This window comes from Cucurbita pepo, chromosome 3 (assembly GCF_057944985.1).
Source record: "Cucurbita pepo subsp. pepo isolate OVF chromosome 3, ASM5794498v1, whole genome shotgun sequence".
Taxonomy (NCBI): domain Eukaryota; kingdom Viridiplantae; phylum Streptophyta; class Magnoliopsida; order Cucurbitales; family Cucurbitaceae; genus Cucurbita; species Cucurbita pepo.
The window spans coordinates 11,528,860-11,549,340 of NC_141800.1; the positions used below are offsets into that span (position 1 = coordinate 11,528,860).

General features: G+C 36.8%; 1 protein-coding gene and 1 pseudogene across 1 annotated transcript; one reads left to right on the forward strand and one right to left on the reverse strand.

The window, feature by feature from the left end:
• LOC111791921 (small nucleolar RNA R71) lies at window positions 1-95 on the forward strand (annotated as a pseudogene).
• Window positions 96-9,962: 9,867 nt separating this feature from the next.
• On the reverse strand, window positions 9,963-19,773 carry LOC111791065 (uncharacterized). The gene is made up of 12 exons (XM_087122069.1): window positions 19,511-19,773; window positions 15,722-15,851; window positions 15,581-15,628; window positions 15,433-15,474; window positions 13,707-13,826; window positions 13,385-13,530; window positions 13,069-13,216; window positions 12,878-12,961; window positions 12,136-12,251; window positions 10,786-10,844; window positions 10,465-10,555; window positions 9,963-10,378 (listed from the first exon to the last, which is right to left on the reverse strand). Exons 2-12 carry the CDS (start codon window positions 15,816-15,818, stop codon window positions 10,151-10,153), a joined length of 1,179 nt encoding a protein of 392 aa, XP_086978195.1. The 5' UTR covers window positions 15,819-15,851; window positions 19,511-19,773; the 3' UTR covers window positions 9,963-10,150.
• Window positions 19,774-20,481: the final 708 nt, after the last annotated feature.

Here is a 20,481-nt window from a genome sequence, read left to right on the forward strand (position 1 = left end):
TAGCTTATGGTGAGAACATTTTCGAATATCTCCCAAGCTTCACTTAGTGTTTCATCGTAAAATTGTTGAAAAGCAATAATTTCATTTCTAAACCATGCATTTCGAGTCGGTGGGAAATACTTGATCAAAAGTTTCTCTGCTAGACTATTCCAAAAATCAATTGCTTCCAATGCTAACGTATTTGATCATGATTATTTAGCATCATCCCTCAAACAATAAGGGTCTAAACTTGTTGGCTTTTTGGCCGTTGATCTCACTTTAATTAATTTCAATCAATTAATTTATTGATGTTTTGATTATAACAAACATACTTTTAATTATTAATTATTTACGGTATTTTGAACTGTCTACCGTATATAGTAAGTAATAAGTAAAATATTAATTACTCAAATTTTTTTTTTTTAAACTTTTGTGGCTGAAAATTAAGTGAGTTTTAAGTGTCATTCAAGTGTGTATTAAAGTGTAAAATATCTAAACAAAATACATCCAGAGTGGTAACTTACGGTCGAAAAACAAAGAGCAATGAAAAAATCAATAATAATGAGGAAAGTTCGGCTTCCAGAGCTTAAATAGATAACTTGTTGAACTTTGTGGTGGAGTTAACTTCTTTTAACAAATGCCTAAACCGTATATCGAGGGTTATGCATGATGATTATTTCTATAATCATTTTGGGCTCTAGAAGAGAATTATTTAATCCTTCAATTAAATTTAAGTATGATTGTCCTAAAATTAGAGTATTAAAGAGAATTTTCTTGCTCTTTCTCTTCTTTAGAATAAGAGAAACAAAAATCACACCGTCAACATGCTTTAAGTATATAAAACTCTCTCACCTCTCCTATAACGTTTAGCTCTCCATACAAACTAAGTTAAACAAAGGAAACAACATCTTAATCATACAAAACTAATAAAATAAGAAAAGAGAGTAAATGATTGGAGAGTTATCATGCTTACTAATTAGAATAAATGGAGCAATTAAATCTTTCTGTTACTAGTTCAAATCTGCTATGAAAATAAATAAAGATAATAACGAAATGGTGAATATTGATGCAAAAATATTTATGAAAATACTCGGTATAACTCTACTTTTGCAAAGTTATCATAAACCAAGTAGGTATGCCCTCGTTCCTTGAGACGCTTTTTTAACACGATTTGAAGGAGAAAATCATTGGTTTCATTTTCATTTTTTTCGTTAGGATCGTTGTGTGTTAAGCCCTTATTGTCACAAGCAACAAGAGCGTTCACTAAGGAGAGTGGTGGATGAGAGAATAGTTTGAATGCTATCAAAGAGAAGTCGGAGTATGCGTGAAGGTGAAAAGGAAAAACGAAGAAAATAAGGGATTGAAATATAGGGAATTGGGCGAAGAAAAAAGTACTCTCGGGTCAAAATGGGAGTTGGGTCAAATTTAGGTCTAAATCAGGTTTAGTATTCAAGCACATGGTGCACAGATGTTCACGGCCCAGATTCAGTCACATTCAAGTAAGTGGCTTTACTGTTGGCTTAGTTGGACAAATTGTGTGATCTATGATGACGCGTGCCACATGCCTCGTGGCCCCTACACATGTCATATTTATGGCTGTTAGTTATGTTATGTTATACTATGTCATGCCATGTTATGTTATGTTAATCTATGTTGTGTTATGCCATGTCTATAAGCTATGCTATAATGTGATTATGCATCGAAATACAGATGTGTACCTTATTATATTTATATTTGTCATGATATCATGCCGGTCATTTCCCTTTGTGGAGCCTGACGGCACATAAGCGCATTAGTCCAACGAGCCAGGCCCATGAAGTACATATATGAGCCTACTTTGTAGGTCTATCTGTGTGTCATGTGTGGGAACATATCATCCAATCTTGTCTAGACTGGAAAGCGGCACCCAAGGCCATGTTATGATATTTTTAAAAGTATAGGTCTTACCATGATTGCTTGTATTTTTATTTTCCGACCCCAACAGTGGGGTTAGTTACTTAGTATTTTTAAAAATACTTAAGTCACATACTACTCTTATTTTTTAGGTAAGGATAAGGTCGTGGAAGTGAAGTTAGGACAGTAGTATTCATTAGTTTCCTTTAGAATTTTGTAGGTAGTTTAGGGTTTTTGTTTGGTACATTTGAACTTATGTTAATGTTTTTACTATGTTGTTGACTGAAATGCCCCAAACCCACTGCTAGTAGATATTGTTTTCTTTCGGCTTTTTCTTTCACTCCCTCATAAGGTTTTTAGAACGCGTCTGCTAGGGAGAGGTTTTCACACCCTTATAAAGGGTGTTTCATTCTCCTCCCCAACTGACGTGGGATCTCATAATCCACCCCCCTTCGGGGCCAAGCGTCCTCGCTAGCACTCGTTCCCTTCTTCAATCGAAGTGGGACCTCCCAATCCACCCCCCTTCGGGGTCCGGCGTCCTTGCTGGCACACCGCCTCATGTCCACCCGTTTTCACACCCTTATAAAGGGTGTTTCATTCTCCTCCCCAACCGATGTGGAATCTCATAATCCACCCCCTTCGAGGCCAAGTGTTCACGCTGGCACTCATTTCCTTCTTTAATTGATGTAGGACCTCCAAATCCGCCCTCCCCTTCGGGGCCCAGCGTCCTTGCTGGCACACCGCCTCATGTCCACCCGAGCTCCCCCTCAAGGTTTTTAGAACGTGCCTGCTAGGGAGAGGTTTTCACACCCTTATAAAGGGTCTTTCATTCTCCTCCTCAACCGACGTGGGATCAAATAATCTACCCCCCTTTGGAGCCTAGCATCCTCGCTGGCACTTGTTCTCTTCTCTAATCGATGTGGGACCCTCCTTGGGGCGCATCGTCCTTGCTAGCACACCGCTTCATGTCCACCCCCTTTGAGGCTCAACCTCCTTGCTGGCACATCGCCCGGTGTCTAACTTTGATACCATTTATAACGGTCCAAGCCCACCGCTAGCAAATATTGTCCTCTTTGGCTTTTTCCTTTCAGACTTCCCCTAATCGTTTTTAAAATGTGTATGCTAGGGAGAGGTTTTCACACCCTTATAGAAGGTGTTTCCTTCTCATATTGACAATGTTATTTTAAATGAATATATAAGTCCATGGTTTCATTTTGAAATGTTTTAACGATTATTTTAAGCATATTAGTCAAGTCATGCATGTAGCAAACATCTCTACCTAAGTAGGAAAAATAGGGACTTTACATGAAATCAACACTCAAGAGAATGACTCATCTACTTTCAGCGTATGGAAGCGAGTAAAGTTTATCTCCTAAGATTACATTCCTGACTCCGTGTTTAGTTTCTAGAATGGTAGGCATATTAAATCAACTACAAAACTCATTCTCACCCATGCAAATCAAAGAACAAACCTTCACAACTATAAGTTTATAACTCACTTAGGATTAAAATCGAGTCACATCTTATCGTCCTATGAAATATTCATCTTTTAATTAATAGATTATAAAAAGAAATTATATTTTGTAGTCCAGCCATACATAAAATCATGTATATAATATCCCACACATAAATCTCCACATGAACAATTTGGATTAAATGCCTAGGGTTCAATACAAGATGACGAGTGAGAGGCAAGGGCCAATACAACCTCTTTAGTTTTTGCATAATAATTATAAAAATAAGTCTAGGGTTCAGCCATTTGAGCCAAACCATTAGCCAGCCGCCAACCTCTTTAGTTTTTGCACTCAGCCAGAGGCAAGTCAGCCACAACAAACCCTAAACCGACCGCCGCTCTTTCTTCTTTCTTTGTCATCTTCTTCCTTATTCCAACCGCTGCCCTCCCTTCTTTCTATGTTTGTTGTGTGCTGTGTAATCTTATTAGGTTGTGTGCTGCGTAAGCTGTTGGGTGTGTGTTGTGGGCTGTGTAAGTGTGTGTTGTGGGCTGTGTAAGTGTGCCGTGTAATTGATTGGTGGGCAATAAATATTGGGTAACTGATGACTGTTAAACATTGTATAAACTGTTAATTGTGTTGAGTTGTATTTTGTGATTGAGTTCGATGTGAGTTGTATGACACAATATATGTGAGGACCTATTGCATGCATAGGCGATGGTGAAGGGACTTGTGGTTGTGTTGAGTTGTATTTTGTGATTGAGTTCGATGTGAGTTGTATGACACAATATATGTGAGGATCTATTGCATGCATGTTGTGTTTGTTGGTGGCGATGATTAGGGGACTTGTGGTTGTTGGTGGCGATGGTTAAGGGACTTCGTGGTAGTAGTTACACGTTATGTGTTTTGGGTAACTAGCCATTAATAGTCACCTTCGGTGATGATTGTAGAAAATGACTATCGATGTGTTTCGAGTAACCAGCCGTCGATAGTCATTTTGAGGAAATAAGGAGTGATGTTGATTTCCTCGTGATAATGATTACACGCTGTGTGTTTTGGGTAACCAGCTAAGGATAATCATTTTGAGTAAAGGCGGGTGTTGATTTTCTTATGGCAATAATCACCTGCTGTGCGCTTCGGGTGATTAACCACTAGGGTCCTTCAATTTTGGTTGATCGTCCTGTGACGATTTATGTATTTGACCCAATAGGGAAGTTCTTTACTGAGTATCCTGTTTTTAAAATGGTTTTCAAACGAGATGACGAGTGAGATGCCAAAATCAGTCATGGGGCGACTCAAGGATTTTATGTTTTTTGGAGTTTTATTTTGTTGGATAGACGTTTCCGCACTTTTGTTTATTAGTTTAAATTATGTTTGTGGACACCTAGTTTATGGAGACTAGGCAGTCACGCCAGATTTTCTTTTAGGCGGCATGTTTTTAACCTTTTAAAGGGTACCCCACCTGATTTTAATAAATGATCGTTTTTGCATCTTTTTTATTAATTTTTAAATAAAGCAAATTATTTTTGGTAACGACCCTGACCGCTACTTAAAGGATAAGTTGAGTCGTTAAAAAATCATTTATAACAATATAAGGTGGGTCGTGTAACGACACTATTTTTCTATTAAAATAAGGTTACCACTGCATGCATGACGTGTTTATCATGCATAGAACAATTCATTTAAAACATTTCATAGATGATGTAACGTTGATAAAATTCATTTCAATTAAAAGTAAACATCAATGAAATAGGAGAAAATGAAATAACAATAAAATTTAAACATGCAACTACTCTAGTTTTGGTTCCATGGTCTACATAACAAAGTTGTCATTCGTACTTAATTTTACCTGCAAAAATAAGAGTAGTACTGACTCGAGTATTTTAAGGAATATTTAGAAATAAGAGGAGTACTGACTTGAGTATTTTAAGGAATATTTAGTAAGTAACTCCATTAATGGGGTCGAAAAATGCATACACAAACAATTATGGTGGGACACTTTGAACTCTACTTTCCTGGACTAAAATTGTATGTGTAGTACTCCTCTTTACACAACCCACGTATGCACACATGAACCCACCAAGCAGGGGTAGTATATACCCTCTGGGTCTGCCCTTCATCTAGCACACACTCACCTGCCGAAGTGACACACTCACCTTCATCTAACAAACACCCACCTGTCATGCACACTGTGGTTACTTCGATATCATAATGTATACATCTGTACTCATCATAACAAGGAAGTATCTTGATGCACATGACACACAAAAATGCCTGAGAACCCCATAGCTTTAAATCATGTCATAAACGTAAGATGCAAATCGTACATTCGTTTTTTCATAAACATTTTCATGAATACATACTTGACATAACAATATATCATAATCCCAAAATAATTGTGCTAACACAGTGTGCATGACATATCATAACATAACATAAATCATAACACATCATCACATAGTCATAGCATAACATAGCTTAATGTACATCATAAAACATCATCACATAGTTATAGCATAACATAGTATAACATAAATCATAACACATCATTTCATAGTCATAGCGTAATCTAGCATAAGTCAATAGCATCACATAACATAATACATGTCATAACAATCATATAATACAACACACGGACGACCACAGAGCACGTGTCGTTCATATTTCTTTCAATTCATCTAACCAAACCAATAAGAGAGTAACTTACCTGGTTGGCCTTGGTAGGACTTACTAATTATTCTTGGTACTTGCTTGAGTGTTCTCTTCAAACTTACCTGGTTGGCTTAGGTAGGACTTACTACCTTCACGTACCGTAACGCATACAAACGTCATCTTCATCATCCATTCCGTAGCTCATAGTGCCATTGCCAATACCTTTTTCTCCACGTTCATGTTTCTAAAGCAACCTCTAATTCATAGGAAGGACACTCGAGCCTCCTGAACCAAGTGTCATACATGAATCAAAAGAAGGTTAAATACGATCAGGTAGCAAGGATATGTTCGAAGAGTGATTGAAGAAGAAGAATCTAAGAAGATATAGGACATAAGTAGGGGAATAAAGAGGAAAACTTCTTACGATAAATGGGGTGAGAGATTTAGGTGGAAAGTGGGTAGAAGTTTTTTTTAGTTGGTACGTGTTGTATCAATAGTATTATCAATATATGAGTAACTAGCACTATTAAACTCTTGCCCTTCAAGATGAGTTCACGACTGAGGGTAAGTTGCCAAACTTTCTAACCATCCTTACCCGACAATCTCATCTATAATATAAATTATTGATCCTGAATAATGGAACAAAGTATAATATCTGACCTGACTTATGTAACACTCGAGTTCTGACGAATATTAATTTCATGATTTTTCCTTTTAAGCTCAATTTTTTTGCATTGTATTGAGGTAGGATAGAAAAATATTTATGCTGTGGGGCCTCGAGAGAAATATTTTGGGCTTCGAAATCACTCAAATCCCTCCAGAATCAAGGAAGAATTCCAAAGGAAGAATTTTTATTTTTGTTCTCTAACTTTTCTCTAGAACGGAGGGATTTATGAGAAATTATGATCTAAATTTTTAGCATGTTATTCTTGGAGGAATTTTGAATTCCTCGAAGGAAGGCGTAGTTAAATTGGATCTGATGATGAGTTTTCAGTATGCATTAAGAACAGTGAGATTTATAGTTTTAGAGCGATTTTGAACGTGTTTATTTTATTCTACCGTTTATTAATTATGAGAATAATACCTTTGCAAAGATGAATTAAAACTCTATAGTTTTGGTGAAAGGAACCAAGTTGATTCAAATAGAAAATTATGAAAATTCAAAGAAAATAGAAAAAATTTGTAAATCACGAGGAATTCTATGTTTCTGCACAAGAAAGAAGGACACACATCGACGGAGGAGTGGTGTTGCGTAGCCGTTTGAGAGGACACATGTCAACAAAGGAGAGGGTCATGTGTCTAGCAAAGAAAAAGCCACGCATCGGCACATGGTTAGTCGGAGGAATCTGACTCGAACCCGAGGGCTGACCCACATCACCAAACTCAAGAACCAAGTTGACCAGTAGGCGTCTATCCATGTGCACCATATGTTGTGTTGGCAACACACATTGTACTTGCGTGTGAGGAGCCTTTCAATGCGTGTGGACAACGCATGAGTCTCCATTGTTTCTCCGTTTGAATTCTGTTTATCAGTATTAATTTCGATACTGACCCTCATTTGTCTGGAATTAGGACTTACTAGAGAAGTTTTAGAAATTTTGGAGCTCCTAACCTGTAAAAAAAAACTTGCTTGGAATGACACACGCCATCCAAGTAAGTAACCACATAGACTTTAGGCTAGTAATACTTGTAGGAATTGGTAAGGTATACTAGCATGCGAGCATATTCTTTACCTTAGGTGGTTAGAATATGCATGTTTAGAATTACAAAAGGGTAATTTTGTAATACTTCTAGGATAAGATTATGAGATGCATGTTGTTTTTATATATTTTGCAGAGCTAGAAAGAAAACATGTGTAATAGAATACGAGTTGGACAATATGGATGAGTATGGTTTTTAAGATGTAAGAACTTACTAAATGTCCCGATGAGATTTGTGATGAATGCTGTTTTAAATGCCTTTCGATTTGTTAGAAAAGAGGACGAGCTAATGTGATATGTACTCCAGGTGATTGATGAATGTTATCTCCTCATTTAGCTTATTTGTTTGCATAAATGTTTTAGTTTATGTTTTTCAGTGTTTTAGGTGATCGATGGGATATCTCCCTAATAAGCTCATGAATGTTTATGTTATGTATACCATGTTCTAGGGGGATCAATAGGATAATCTCCCTAGCAAAGCATGCATAAAAGAACCAAAATAAGACTAGAGTGCTAGAGCTAAAGTAGTTGCAAGTTGACCTAGGTCAATACGTTTCCAGTAGACCATGCACCATAGGATCGTGAGTTGCGATCAAAGTTTTAATCTGTGTGCACCCAAAGAGTGGCTTATCCCTGAGGAGCTAACCTCATACGTTTTGAAAACGAAGATGAGATCTAAACCACGTAATACCCTAAGAACTTAGTAGACTTCCACGACATTCAAGTACGACAAAGGTAGTTCACCAAGCTATAAGCAGTATGAATCGTGTCATTAGTTTCTCCATTACTCTTTCCATTCTTATATCACTACTTTTGAGGTAGGCAGTATGAATGGTGTCATGTGCCCAACCTTGTGAAAATTGGCTAGAAGTCTCTTAAACAGAGCCATATTACTCTAAATCAATTCCTAAAAGTATGGAACCACATAGGTTGACCTAGTAGCTGGCTGACACCTGGGGATTGCATCCCCCAAACTTTGGTGATTTTAGGGTCCTGTGGGAGTATCTGCCCGTCAACCTTCTATGGATGATGTTCAAATTAGCTCACACTATACTATCCCCAACCAAATTAGCTCACGCTATACTATCCCCCAACATTTTTATGAGGTAGCGCTTCAATCCAAGACACCGGATATTAAGTGAACAAAGCAAGTTACCTAAATAAAAAAAATAAAAAAGTAGTTTACCCTAGAGATGTAACTTGTCACTCAACGATTTGCGACGCTAGGAAAGTGTGACCCACCATCTCCAAACTCAGAGTGGGTCTGCGAGCAGCTAGAGTACTATACAAAAATTTGAGGCCTCCCTAAATGTCCAGATAGCCGAAGAGACTAGGCCACAAGATCCTAAAGCCCATAGTAAAACCCTTGGATGCTTACTAGATTAAGGATGGGGAGCCTAGAAGTAGGTTACTTATCGATTATTTTTATACTCACCTTTTTTTTTCTAGGTGTTCGTAAGCTACTAGCGAGGGGGGAGTGTTTGAGAGTTGTGGTCATAGAGGGGTCGTTCTAAAGTGTCAGTCCGTTTTTTTATTTCATTTTGTAATTTTGTATTTCGTTTTGTAATTGTATCCCATATCCATTTTATCTTTGTGATAAATTTGAACAACTTCTTGTAATTGGATTTCATTTACTAGCGAGGGGGGAGTGTTCGAGAGTTGTGGTCATAGAGGGGTCGTTCTAAAGTGTCAGTCCGTTTTTTTATTTCATTTTGTAATTTTGTATTTCGTTTTGTAATTGTATCCCATATCCATTTTATCTTTGTGATAAATTTGAACAACTTCTTGTAATTGGATTTCATTTTGTATTTAATTGTGATGTTTGTTTATTTTTATTTGATTTGCAGGAGTTGAGTCCATCCATTTTTATTCTCTCTTTCCTAACTTATTCTAAGGAAATTTTTAGATACGGTAGTTGTCGTAACCAGCATTTTTATATTTTATTTTATTAGCATTTTGGTCGCATTTTTATATTTTATTTTATTAGCATTTTAAAATCAGATCGTGATAACTCTCTATCGACTCAAGCTCATTTCTTTAACGTGTTATCTATCCCCTTAAGCCCCCTTTGGGCATACTCGAGGATCCCTAAGATCCATACCAAACAAATCAATCACGAATTGTCTCTACTAAACCTCACAACCTAGCACGCATTTAAGGACCAAATCACAGTGGTGATTAAGTCCAGTATCTATAGTAGTTTGTATTATTGGATTGCAAAGTGTATTGGCTTCTCCACGTGAGGTGATATTGAGAGCTATAACTTCCAAAACATTAAATCATATCATTCATCAAAATTCAAACTATCATATTCTAAAACTTCCAAAACACTAAATCATATCATTCATCAAACCTCAACAACCAAAAATTTTACATAACGATACCATGCAATGCTTGTTACAAATACAAACTCATACAAGATCGCGAATGAGGATAACACTCGTGACATTCAACTTAAAACGAAGACACTACTACTTAATGATACTCTGCAATCTCAAAAACACGAGCTGTATTATCAAGAGCAACAGAAACAAGGTACTCGTGGTTGGCAGACACCGAGAGAGATTGGATGGCGTCAGTGTGCCCTGTAAAGGTTCTAACACATTCTCCAACTAGACTGTCCCATATTCGTACTCGACCATCGACACATCCGGTCACAACGTACCGTGACGTGCCAATCCAAGTCAGACATGTAACTCCATCCTGTACAAAATAGGAAGGGAACAAATGTTTTAGCCAACACTATACAAGCACGGATTGTCAAAAACTTGAATCTGTTAGCAACGGACCTCGTGCTCGCATATACTGCGTGGCGACGACTGTCGAAGATCCCATATGATGAGCTTCTGATCCATTCCTCCAGTTGCAGCCCAAGGGGAGCTGATTGCAAGTTTATAACAATCAGAACATTCATACGCTATGGAAAATAAAAGGTTCAATAGCATTTTTGCAGAAATCTATTCTGGACTTAACTACTAATTCAACGTAATTTATCAAATTCTTGGCATCTGGCAAGAAGATTGGTTTTTTCAGATCATCATGCTTTCATAATCTCTTGTTTGAAACATCTATCCTCATGATAATATGACATAGCAGAAAGTGAAGATTACCTTGGTGCTAGACCAATGCACTCGATTGAATCTGAATGGGAAACCAGAGAATTTACCACCTGTCAAAGGCAATAAGTGATTCGTTTCAATCCATCAATTGCACAACCAAGCCAAGAACATGAAAACATAAGAAATCTATATCCATGGTCAAATTTTAATCCTTAAATGCGAATGTCCAGGCCAACTTAGGGATATCTCAACTAGTCATATACAACATTGGTCAGACCCGACAGTATTAGTATTAGAAGGAAGCAGATATGATAAGCCAAGATTTTGTCCAAATTCTCTATCTATCTTGATGCATGACCCGTTAGATAACAAGACAGAAAATTCATAGAAACCCCATTTGTCATTATTAAAGGCCCAAAATAAGTACAAAACAAAGTTTTAATATTGATTCGATACCAACTCTCACAAAACCGTTATGTTCATGAAATGCTTTCAAGAAGCCAGATTTTCCTAAGTTTTTAAGATGCTAGGTCTCACAATCATGCTTGTCCAAGGCATGTTGTCCATGGCCGCATGCTCGTGACACGCCGAAACCTTTGCCTTGTACTATTTTATTGCTTTCTTTTACCGGTTTCATGTTGTATTATTTCTTTCTTGTTTTCTTGAAGAGTGACATTTCGGCGATGTCATGGCTACGCCTGGTAGACATGAAATGCCTCAAAATGTACTATAGGAGGATATGACTAGTTGTCAACTTCTCCCAACCCGATAGTTATATGCAGTAAGCCGTTGTTGTTGCCTTTTGCTTACATTCCAATATAACACCAATTTCAATTTCTCTCTCTTGCTTTCAAAACTCTTTTTCCAAAACCTCTCTCCCCCGATTTCTAAAATCTTCTCTTGAAATCAAGACCTGAGGTTTGTATTCACGTTGCCCGATTGCAGGCAACGTAACTCGAAGTAAGCTTGACCCTCCCAGTGCTGAGAGTGGATACCGCACAATCGCCAAATCTGCTGCCTAGAAACCGCGATTGTGACACTAGCTCTCGCTGGCTCCAATACAATGCTTATCTCTCTTATACATAACCGACCAACTAATTTCCAACATGCTATATTTTATAATATCCCCTTCTCTTTACGCCTTCCTCTCTAGCCGCATAGTAACTGCAAACTGTACCGTATATTAATGCACATATGTGCAACACCTAGTCCAAATGCTCAATTAAATATTCAACAAAACAATGACGTGGCCATATTTCACAATATCCTTCCAAGGAAACTAACATTTCCAAGAAAGATAAATGGTCATTCATTGTTAAGAACTTCCCTAGCAACTCCCTGCATAACAGCTGTCAGCTAAATAGACAGACGAAGGATGTGTAAATGAATTATAGAAATAACCTTTCCAGTTGCTATATTCACAATATGAACAGAACCATCATTTGAACCAGAAAGGGCAAGGGTTGAATCAGAACTGAGTGCTAGGGCAGTCAATCCTTCAGTGTGATAAGGATGACCTGAAGAATACAAAAAGGTAAAAATCGTCACCACAGAAGAACTACCGACTTAATACGTACCCAACACCGAGTTCAAGTTATTATCATATAAATAGTAATCATTTTAAAATATTTTGGTATATACATTGTTTTTTGCTCAATGATGTAAGCTTAAATTGTATATCTCGATGAACTTCACAAAAAACTAAATCATGATAGTTAACCTAGAAAATATGTCACAAGTTTATAGTTACATGATACCAAATTATTTGAATTAAATTGTTACGAATTTGAAACGGACTAAGGACTACAATTGAAGAACTAATCATGAACGTATAGACACCAAAAGGATTTATAACCAAAAAATATATATATAATACTCCTATAAATTCAATTTCCTATGCATAATAACTTACTAATAGGCAAGGATAGAAATTTCAATTCTCTCGGTACTCCGTAACCAATCAACATCTGTCCTATGGTAATTTCATTTCCCCAAAATTAGACTCAGAAGATTGACGGTCAAGTTCCAAAATCAGGGTACGGATTTCATTTTTTAATTCCTTGTGAGTTTGAGATCTCAAAAAAGCTTATAACTCTGTAAGGAAAACTTAAAAATGGGTTATACACTCAGTTTTCAATCATACCCCTCACAACATGAATATTTTCACCACTTTTTGGGTTCCATATCCTCATTGTTGCATCGTCCGAACCGGTGCAAATAATTTTACCTGGAGGGAAAAAAACAAAAATAAAAAAACAGAAACGGAAAATTTACCAAACATGCACCAATTTTTACATGGGAAGTAAGAAAAAGAAACGGAGATTAGTTAAATACCATCAGGGGTAAAATCACCACAAGTAACACTCGCACCATGACCAGAAAACATATTAAGATAGACACCTCTATCAGCATTCCACATCCAAACGGTGGAATCCTCAGAACCAGCCAAAACTAGATGTCCTCTCGGATGCCACCTTACCCACTGCGATATCAAATGGTTATTATTGATGAATCTACCACGATCATTCTGTTATTATTGATGAATCTACCACGATCATTCTGTTATTATTGATGAATCTACCACGATTATTGTAAAGAATGAACGACTTGGTTAGATTATCAATTATATAAAAAATAAATATAGCTCCACCTCAATTCCCCCTCCAGGGCCTTCAAGTGTGCATTTAAGATTCCCTGACGAAATATCCCAAATTTGGATAAGTCCATCAAAACTCCCTGATGCAAGTAATTGTCCGTCTGCACTAAATGCTAGGCTAGACACAGAATCCTTGTGACCTGCATTCAGTTGCCCTTGAATCGGTTAGAAAAAATTATCAAATATTACATCTAATATGCTAATTCACAGGTTTAGCCAAGGGGAAGTGGGATTTGCTACTTAGCAAGCACAATGCAATGCTTTTGGAAGTGAAAACAAAAGGATAAACATAAATTTACAGTATCATTGCACAAACCAGTAAGCTCCTGTGCAAAATCTCCTCTGCCAATCTTCCACATAAATCCTTTGTCATCTCCACCACCTGTTGCAACTAACATGGCATCTATTGGACTACAAGCCACCGTGTAAACCTCACCTAAGGAAAAGAGTTACACCAACATGAACTTCCATTACAGAAATGACAAAATTAACAATATTAAGATCTAAGTGAAGGGGAAAAATAAAAAAAAAAGCCATTCCCAGAGTGCGTGTCGTCTGTAAAAAGATGAAAGGACATGAGCGATGTGTAACATTTTTTTTTATGGAGAAACCAGATCTTCCAAGTCTTGTGCGGATATTGCCAAATCCAATATGACGTCAAAGAAATTTCCAGTATGATCCATGAGGAACTATGCCTCTTCTGAACTTTTGTGAAATTTAGTTGTAACCAGGTTATGCATATGATAACTAGAAGGATATCAAGGGGGCTCTTGAGGAACATTTGAATATCAGTAGTCAAATTAATCCCCTTCATGGATGATAAAGCTATCCTCAGACTGGAAAATGGGAAAACCCCTTTGGTTCTTGAGCCAGTTGGAAGGTGGAGGTTAAAAAGTGTTTTTTTCACTTGAAGCTCGAAAATTAATCAGATGAAAGCATGGAATTTTAGATTATATCATATGTTATTGTGCCTGAATTTCAATAAAAAAAAAACTTACCTCTAATATATTGGGAACACCAAACTTTTGAAGCTATTAGAACTTACTTTGGGGGTCTTGCTGGTATTTCTATCCAAACTCTCAATCTCTTGGATTCCTCCTGTTCTTTCATTGAAGTAAAAAAGGAATCATTGTGGTTTTCTTCTAACCTAAAACGAGATAAATGAAAAAAATAGGGGCAGTACCTTTCTAAGAGTTGGTGATATTGCTTTATGTTCTGTTCAACATTTTTTTTCTTCTTAAAAAACAATTTAATATTGGAAACTTTTCAAATCCCTTGGATGTTCTTTGAACACCTTTAGTGCATGCTTCCGAGGTTAAGAGGTGGTAGACGGAACATTAAATTCGAAAAATTCCAAATGAGCTTTGCATGTCCTGCTGGTTTTCTTGAAGGTCCTATCCAGAGGAAGTTATTGCAAGTTCCTTGCATGAAGAGCATTTGCAGTCGCTTTGAAAGAAAGCTTGTGGTTGAGGATCATTAAAACGCGTGATGTATTTTTTCTTAATCCCTGATTGAGATGGAGACTGTATCTCTCGAGCATAAATCTTGTGATCAAGCCATTTGTTGGTCTTCTCTTCAGGATTTATGTTCAATTTAGAAGGTGTTCTTATTTTTTCATTTTTTTGTTTTGCTTCTCTCCCTTGTGGAGATGGTATCTTTTGAGCTCTACTCTCTTTTCATTTTTTTTTTCAATGAAAAGTTTCGTATAAAAAAAGGAAAAAAAAAACTGAAGCTCCATTAATATGAGAAGACAGGTTTAATAATCAAATTAACTTTACCATATGCATGAAAAGTAAAAAACACACCTCTACTTATAAGATGAATAAGGATAAGCCTAACATTGTTAGATTAGGTGAATTTAGTAGAGCTAACACAACTCCAATTTGATTCAAGCATTTCAAACGTAGTTATTCATTGTCATCAAATAATTCATTTAATAAATATTTCACCTTGCAGAAAAGAGCAAACGAATGAAATGAAAACACTATACATTCAGATATAATTTACAACATAATTGAAAAACAATTAGAATAGATTCTTACCAGTATGGCCAGTAAAAGTATGAACTGAATCATCAGCGTCATCTGAAAACACACAATAAATGCAACACATTTAGAGAGCAGAATACTCAAAATAAATTGCTAACTAAACCTATATAACAGAAAGATTACTGAAAATAACATCTCATACCAACAAATTCATCATCAGAGCCTTCTTCATCAACAGCATGAGGAAGATCTTAAATTGACAGAATAAGCCAAATCATTAGTAAAGCAAAATTCACAGCAACACACACACACACGCTCACAATCATCAGTAGGAAAGAGATACCTTCATCATCAATCACAACTTCCTGAATTATGTCAGATTCATCAAGGAAGACCTCTCCGTGATCCTCTTCCTCCTCGTGTGAAGCTGGAGCATTCATAGCTCTATATGCAGTAGAACAGTTGGAGTTGCTCTGAAAGAGGGGGGAAATATAATTTGAGAATCTAGGGAGAAAATACTCTTCTCAGTAATGTTTTTTCTCTTTTGTTCAGTTTTTACATTTTTGAAGAAAATCATTAAATAATGAATTATAGCTCAACCCCAACTCTCAATCATATTTAACACATTGCAATGCGCCTTGATGGTTTCATTTAAAAAAAAAAAATTGTTTTAAAAAAATAGGAATATTTATTACACAGTGTTAGTGGTACAACACCGATTTTCCTTTTCAGACATTTTTATATACTATATGGAGAAAGAACATATTTCAAAGAAAGCACAAAGAGGAACAGTCAAGGGACGAAGGGCCCCTCCAAAAAGTGAAAAACTCAAAAAGAAATAAGAAGACCAACAAAAGAAGAGTCTTCCAATCTACAATAATTCTGAGAAGATTGTAATTACAAAAGAATTTCCATAGCTAGAGCACCACAAAAAAAGATCGTGTCATACACTGTTACAAAAAACAATCAGCCACCATTGGTTCTTTTCGAAGGGAAAGGTTATAAATCTCAGGAAAGGCTTCACAAGGGGGATCTCCAATTCACACATCTAAAAATGTCCATTTAACTTACGGGACTAGGGACCCACAATTTGGAGCGGGGAATAAAGCCGAGAATAGACAATATTCCCCATCCCCGCCCTACTTTATATATATAAATATCAAAACTATGTATATGTGTGTACATATATTAAAACTAAGACACAAAACTAACCTATAATGCATTTGTATTATATTGTATATACACATTTCTTGCTTCCATTTGTTTAAGTATGCTGAAGTTTTTTACAAGTGCTAAAGACTATGCTGAAATATTGAAATTTGAATTTTTAAAAATTATGTTGGTAAATCATTATATTATATTTTTGCTTGTGAAATATTATTGGAGTTATTAAGATGTTTTACCTTTATTAATATAAATTATATAGAAAAATAGAAATTATCCATTAAAAATATTTTTTTTGAAATTAATAATTTTTAATATATATATATATACACATACACATATATAAAATTGAAAAAGAATTCACCACGAGAAACCCAATCCCCGCCAATTTCTTGTAGGGAATCCCTACCCCAATCCCCACAAAAATAAATGAAAATTTTTAGGGGATAGGAATTGAAGTAGGTGGCGGGGTCAAGCCCTCTCCATCCTTGCCCTGTTCTGCTTTGTGGACATCTTTAATCCTTCCCAAAGTAATTTTCTGCCCATTTCCGACTTTGAAAGTAATGAACTGAGGGGACAAAGGGGCTTGCTCAGCCATGTCGATCTTAGCCTTTCCTTTAAAGCTCCAGCCTGTAAGGGCTTCCACAAGCTACTCATTCACCAATCTAGGTAAGCATAATGATACACCAATCTCCTCAAACCACCCTCACAAGGAAAGGACAATGCACAAACAGATGGTTTAAAAACTCCCCACCTTGGAACATAAGCACCAAACCGAAGGGAAAAAAAGACCAATTAAGAAATTTCCTTCGAAGCTTCTCGTGGGTATTGAGGCTCATGTATGAAAACAACCATAAAAAGAACCATATCTCTTTTGAAATCAAAAAACTCCCAGCCGGTTAATTAGGGTGGTTTGCAACTTTGTTGACGAGGCAGCAAGCTTCGAAAGGGAGGATTTGGAGGAAATTTTCCACAAAGAGTCAAGGATCGAACATAGTTGTCATGACCCTTCCCCAACTAAACAGAGCCAATTATCTCGATATTAGCTGTCCAATACCAAAATTTTGTCAAATTATCTTCTTCTTACCCCCAAGAATCCAGGTCAACCAATCATTAACCCAGCAATCCAAAATTAAAGCCCCTTTCTTCTGGGAATCAAATAGATGTCAGGATATACTTGCAAAAGCTGGGCTGACTGGGCTCAAGGTACCTCCCAAAAATGAATTCTTTTGTCGTTCTCAACTTTAACTCCAAAAAATAAAAGAGAGCATTACCATCAACAATGTTGAATCAAGGCCTACCCCCGCAAGCACCTTTGAGAGGTTTTGATCCACAACAAGACTCGAACTGTTCTCCACAAGGTGATTCCTCTACTGGAAGGAACCTACCCCAAGACCCCATATTGGATAGGCAACGAAGCCCAATTCCAACTAACCAAACTAAATCTTGGAATATAAACATCACAGTTCCACATGAAGTCTCTAGTCAACTTCTCCATGGTGTCGATGACTTTGACCGTGTCAACCCATTATAACAACCTCTTGAGACTTAATTCAATCTACATACACTTATCAAGATATTTTCTCTGAAGTTTAGTTGAAGCATGTATAACAACCTCGAATTTAGACCAATCAATGAAATGGTTGCTCCCTGTAAGAAGTCCCTAAAGACATTTTCCATCCACCTTTTTTTTTCGGTAACAAATCGAGATTTCATTAAGAGAAATAAAAGAATATACAAAGGCTTACAAAAAACAACCCCAACAAAAAAAGGAGACCCATTCAAACTACAAAAAGGAATTCCAAAACAACAAAATCAAGGACATAGTTACAAAAATGCCTGGTGACAACGCCCACAAGGAGGCATTGAACCTCGCCATTTCCCTATAAATCCTAATGTTCCTCTTGAGCCAAACTCCCCACAAAATAGAAAAGAAACTAACTTTGTCATAAAACTTTATCCTTCTTCCTAAAAGGAAAACCCAAGAGAAACTCCTCAACAATAGTGTAACCATCGCGATTTCATGCCAAACATAAGCCAAAAGTCTCCAATCAACAAACCCAGAGAGAATGAATAAACTGATAGCCCCACAAAAGCAATGAAAGTCCTCTACCAAACACCCACAAAGAATACACCATTGCAAGTACAACACAAGGGAAGAATGCTTTTAAACAAGGTCCATAGTGTTGTCTCTGCCATGAGAAGTCTGCCACACAATTTTTTATTTTCCTAGGGACTTTAACCATTCAGATGGAGAAAGAAAAGGCGTTTAGGACAAGGAAGGGACAAACAACTTTTTCCATCTTACTAATATCCAAAGGGATTCTAATAAGTAATAATAGGAGGGATAATATGAAGCACTAAATGAAATACAGCAGATTTAACTTCTTAAGGGATATAAAGGCCCTCCTTTCAGCTAATATGCTTATGATTTCGACACAGTCTAGGGCTCAAAACATATCAGTCTCGGTCCCTTGGACCCCTTTCACCGATTCATTTCACTCAGACGCCTCAACAACTATCATAATAAACAGGTTTACTTCCTTAGTCTCTTATGCATAACCACAACTTGCCGAACCACAAGAACGAAACATGAACCTAAACTTCATGCTTTCTCACATGCCCATACAAAGCAGCATCCTTCTAACTCAACTACAGCACTAAACTATAACAAAACAATCATTTATCAACAACATTTCAGCATGCTATCCTTATTAAAATCAATTAGCAGATAAATCAAATATAATGCCTTCAACATGCATTGAGCAACAAGCCCACTATCAAGTAAAACAATTGAACAGGCACAATTTCCCACAAGGCAGAAGTACTTACCCCAAGTTTTTAATGCACTTCAATTCCTATTGGTTCAAATTTCCTATCTTAGCAAAATATGGTAAACTAGGTTTAGAACCTATTCTAGTCTAAAACGATTTAATAGAGCCTAGGAGATTGTTCAATAAAGTTTTACCGATTGGTTGACGTGAGTCCTCGCCGATTCGTGTCCGAAAGGAAGCTAAAACACAGGGTTAGTTGCCTTACGTCCCGATTCGCGTGGGTGTGTTCGCCGCTCAGGAACACTCGTCTAAGTTTTCCGTCGCCTGGAGGGTGGGAGGTTAGCTTCGCCGGGAAATGTTACTGGAGACGTAGTCGCGCCGCCGGCGTGCTGGAAGGGGGTTTAGCGTGAGAGGGATAATAGACAATTTCAAATTATGTTTCAATTGACTAAACCCTAAAACTTGAAATTTCATTTCATAATTTTAGCTATTTACACTATTTCTATTTTTTCAATTTAAAAATGGTTTAATTGATTAAACAAATGCACTCTATTAATACATCACATGTTCGACTAAAAATATATACAAATAAATAAATAAGCAAAAAGTAAAAACTTTCATGTTTTTTAACTCTAAACCAATTTTTTTTATGTGAAAAAAATTTATACATTTATTTTAAAAATAAATAAATAATCATTTTTCAACTGCATCGAGAATGGGTTGTGATGGCCAACGATATCCTGAGACTTGGGATGGCACCAAGACATATGAACCATATCGATGGGGATCGAGATGACAAGATAAGATGCGACGATGCATTGAGAGACCTTGGGCCCGAGTAGAGGCAAGGTCGAACCAAATGACTTGGTCTAGTGTAGAGGCAAGTCGAATGTGTCACAGATAATTGAACATGCACGCACAGGCGCCGTGTGGGGTTGAACAAGCTTGGATTCCGCACAAGTTATGTTCGATTGGCAAAGACAAACTTCGCCTAAGGTCCAACGAAGCCACAAAGTTGAGGCGAAAAATTTATATGGGGCTTAATTCTCTTTAAGGCTGATCGTGAGCATGTCAAGATCATGACGCCGCGCGGTAAAAAATGTACGTATAAACAATGGATTTGCTCGTTCATAAGAAGTGATATTATTAAACCATATTTGTGGAA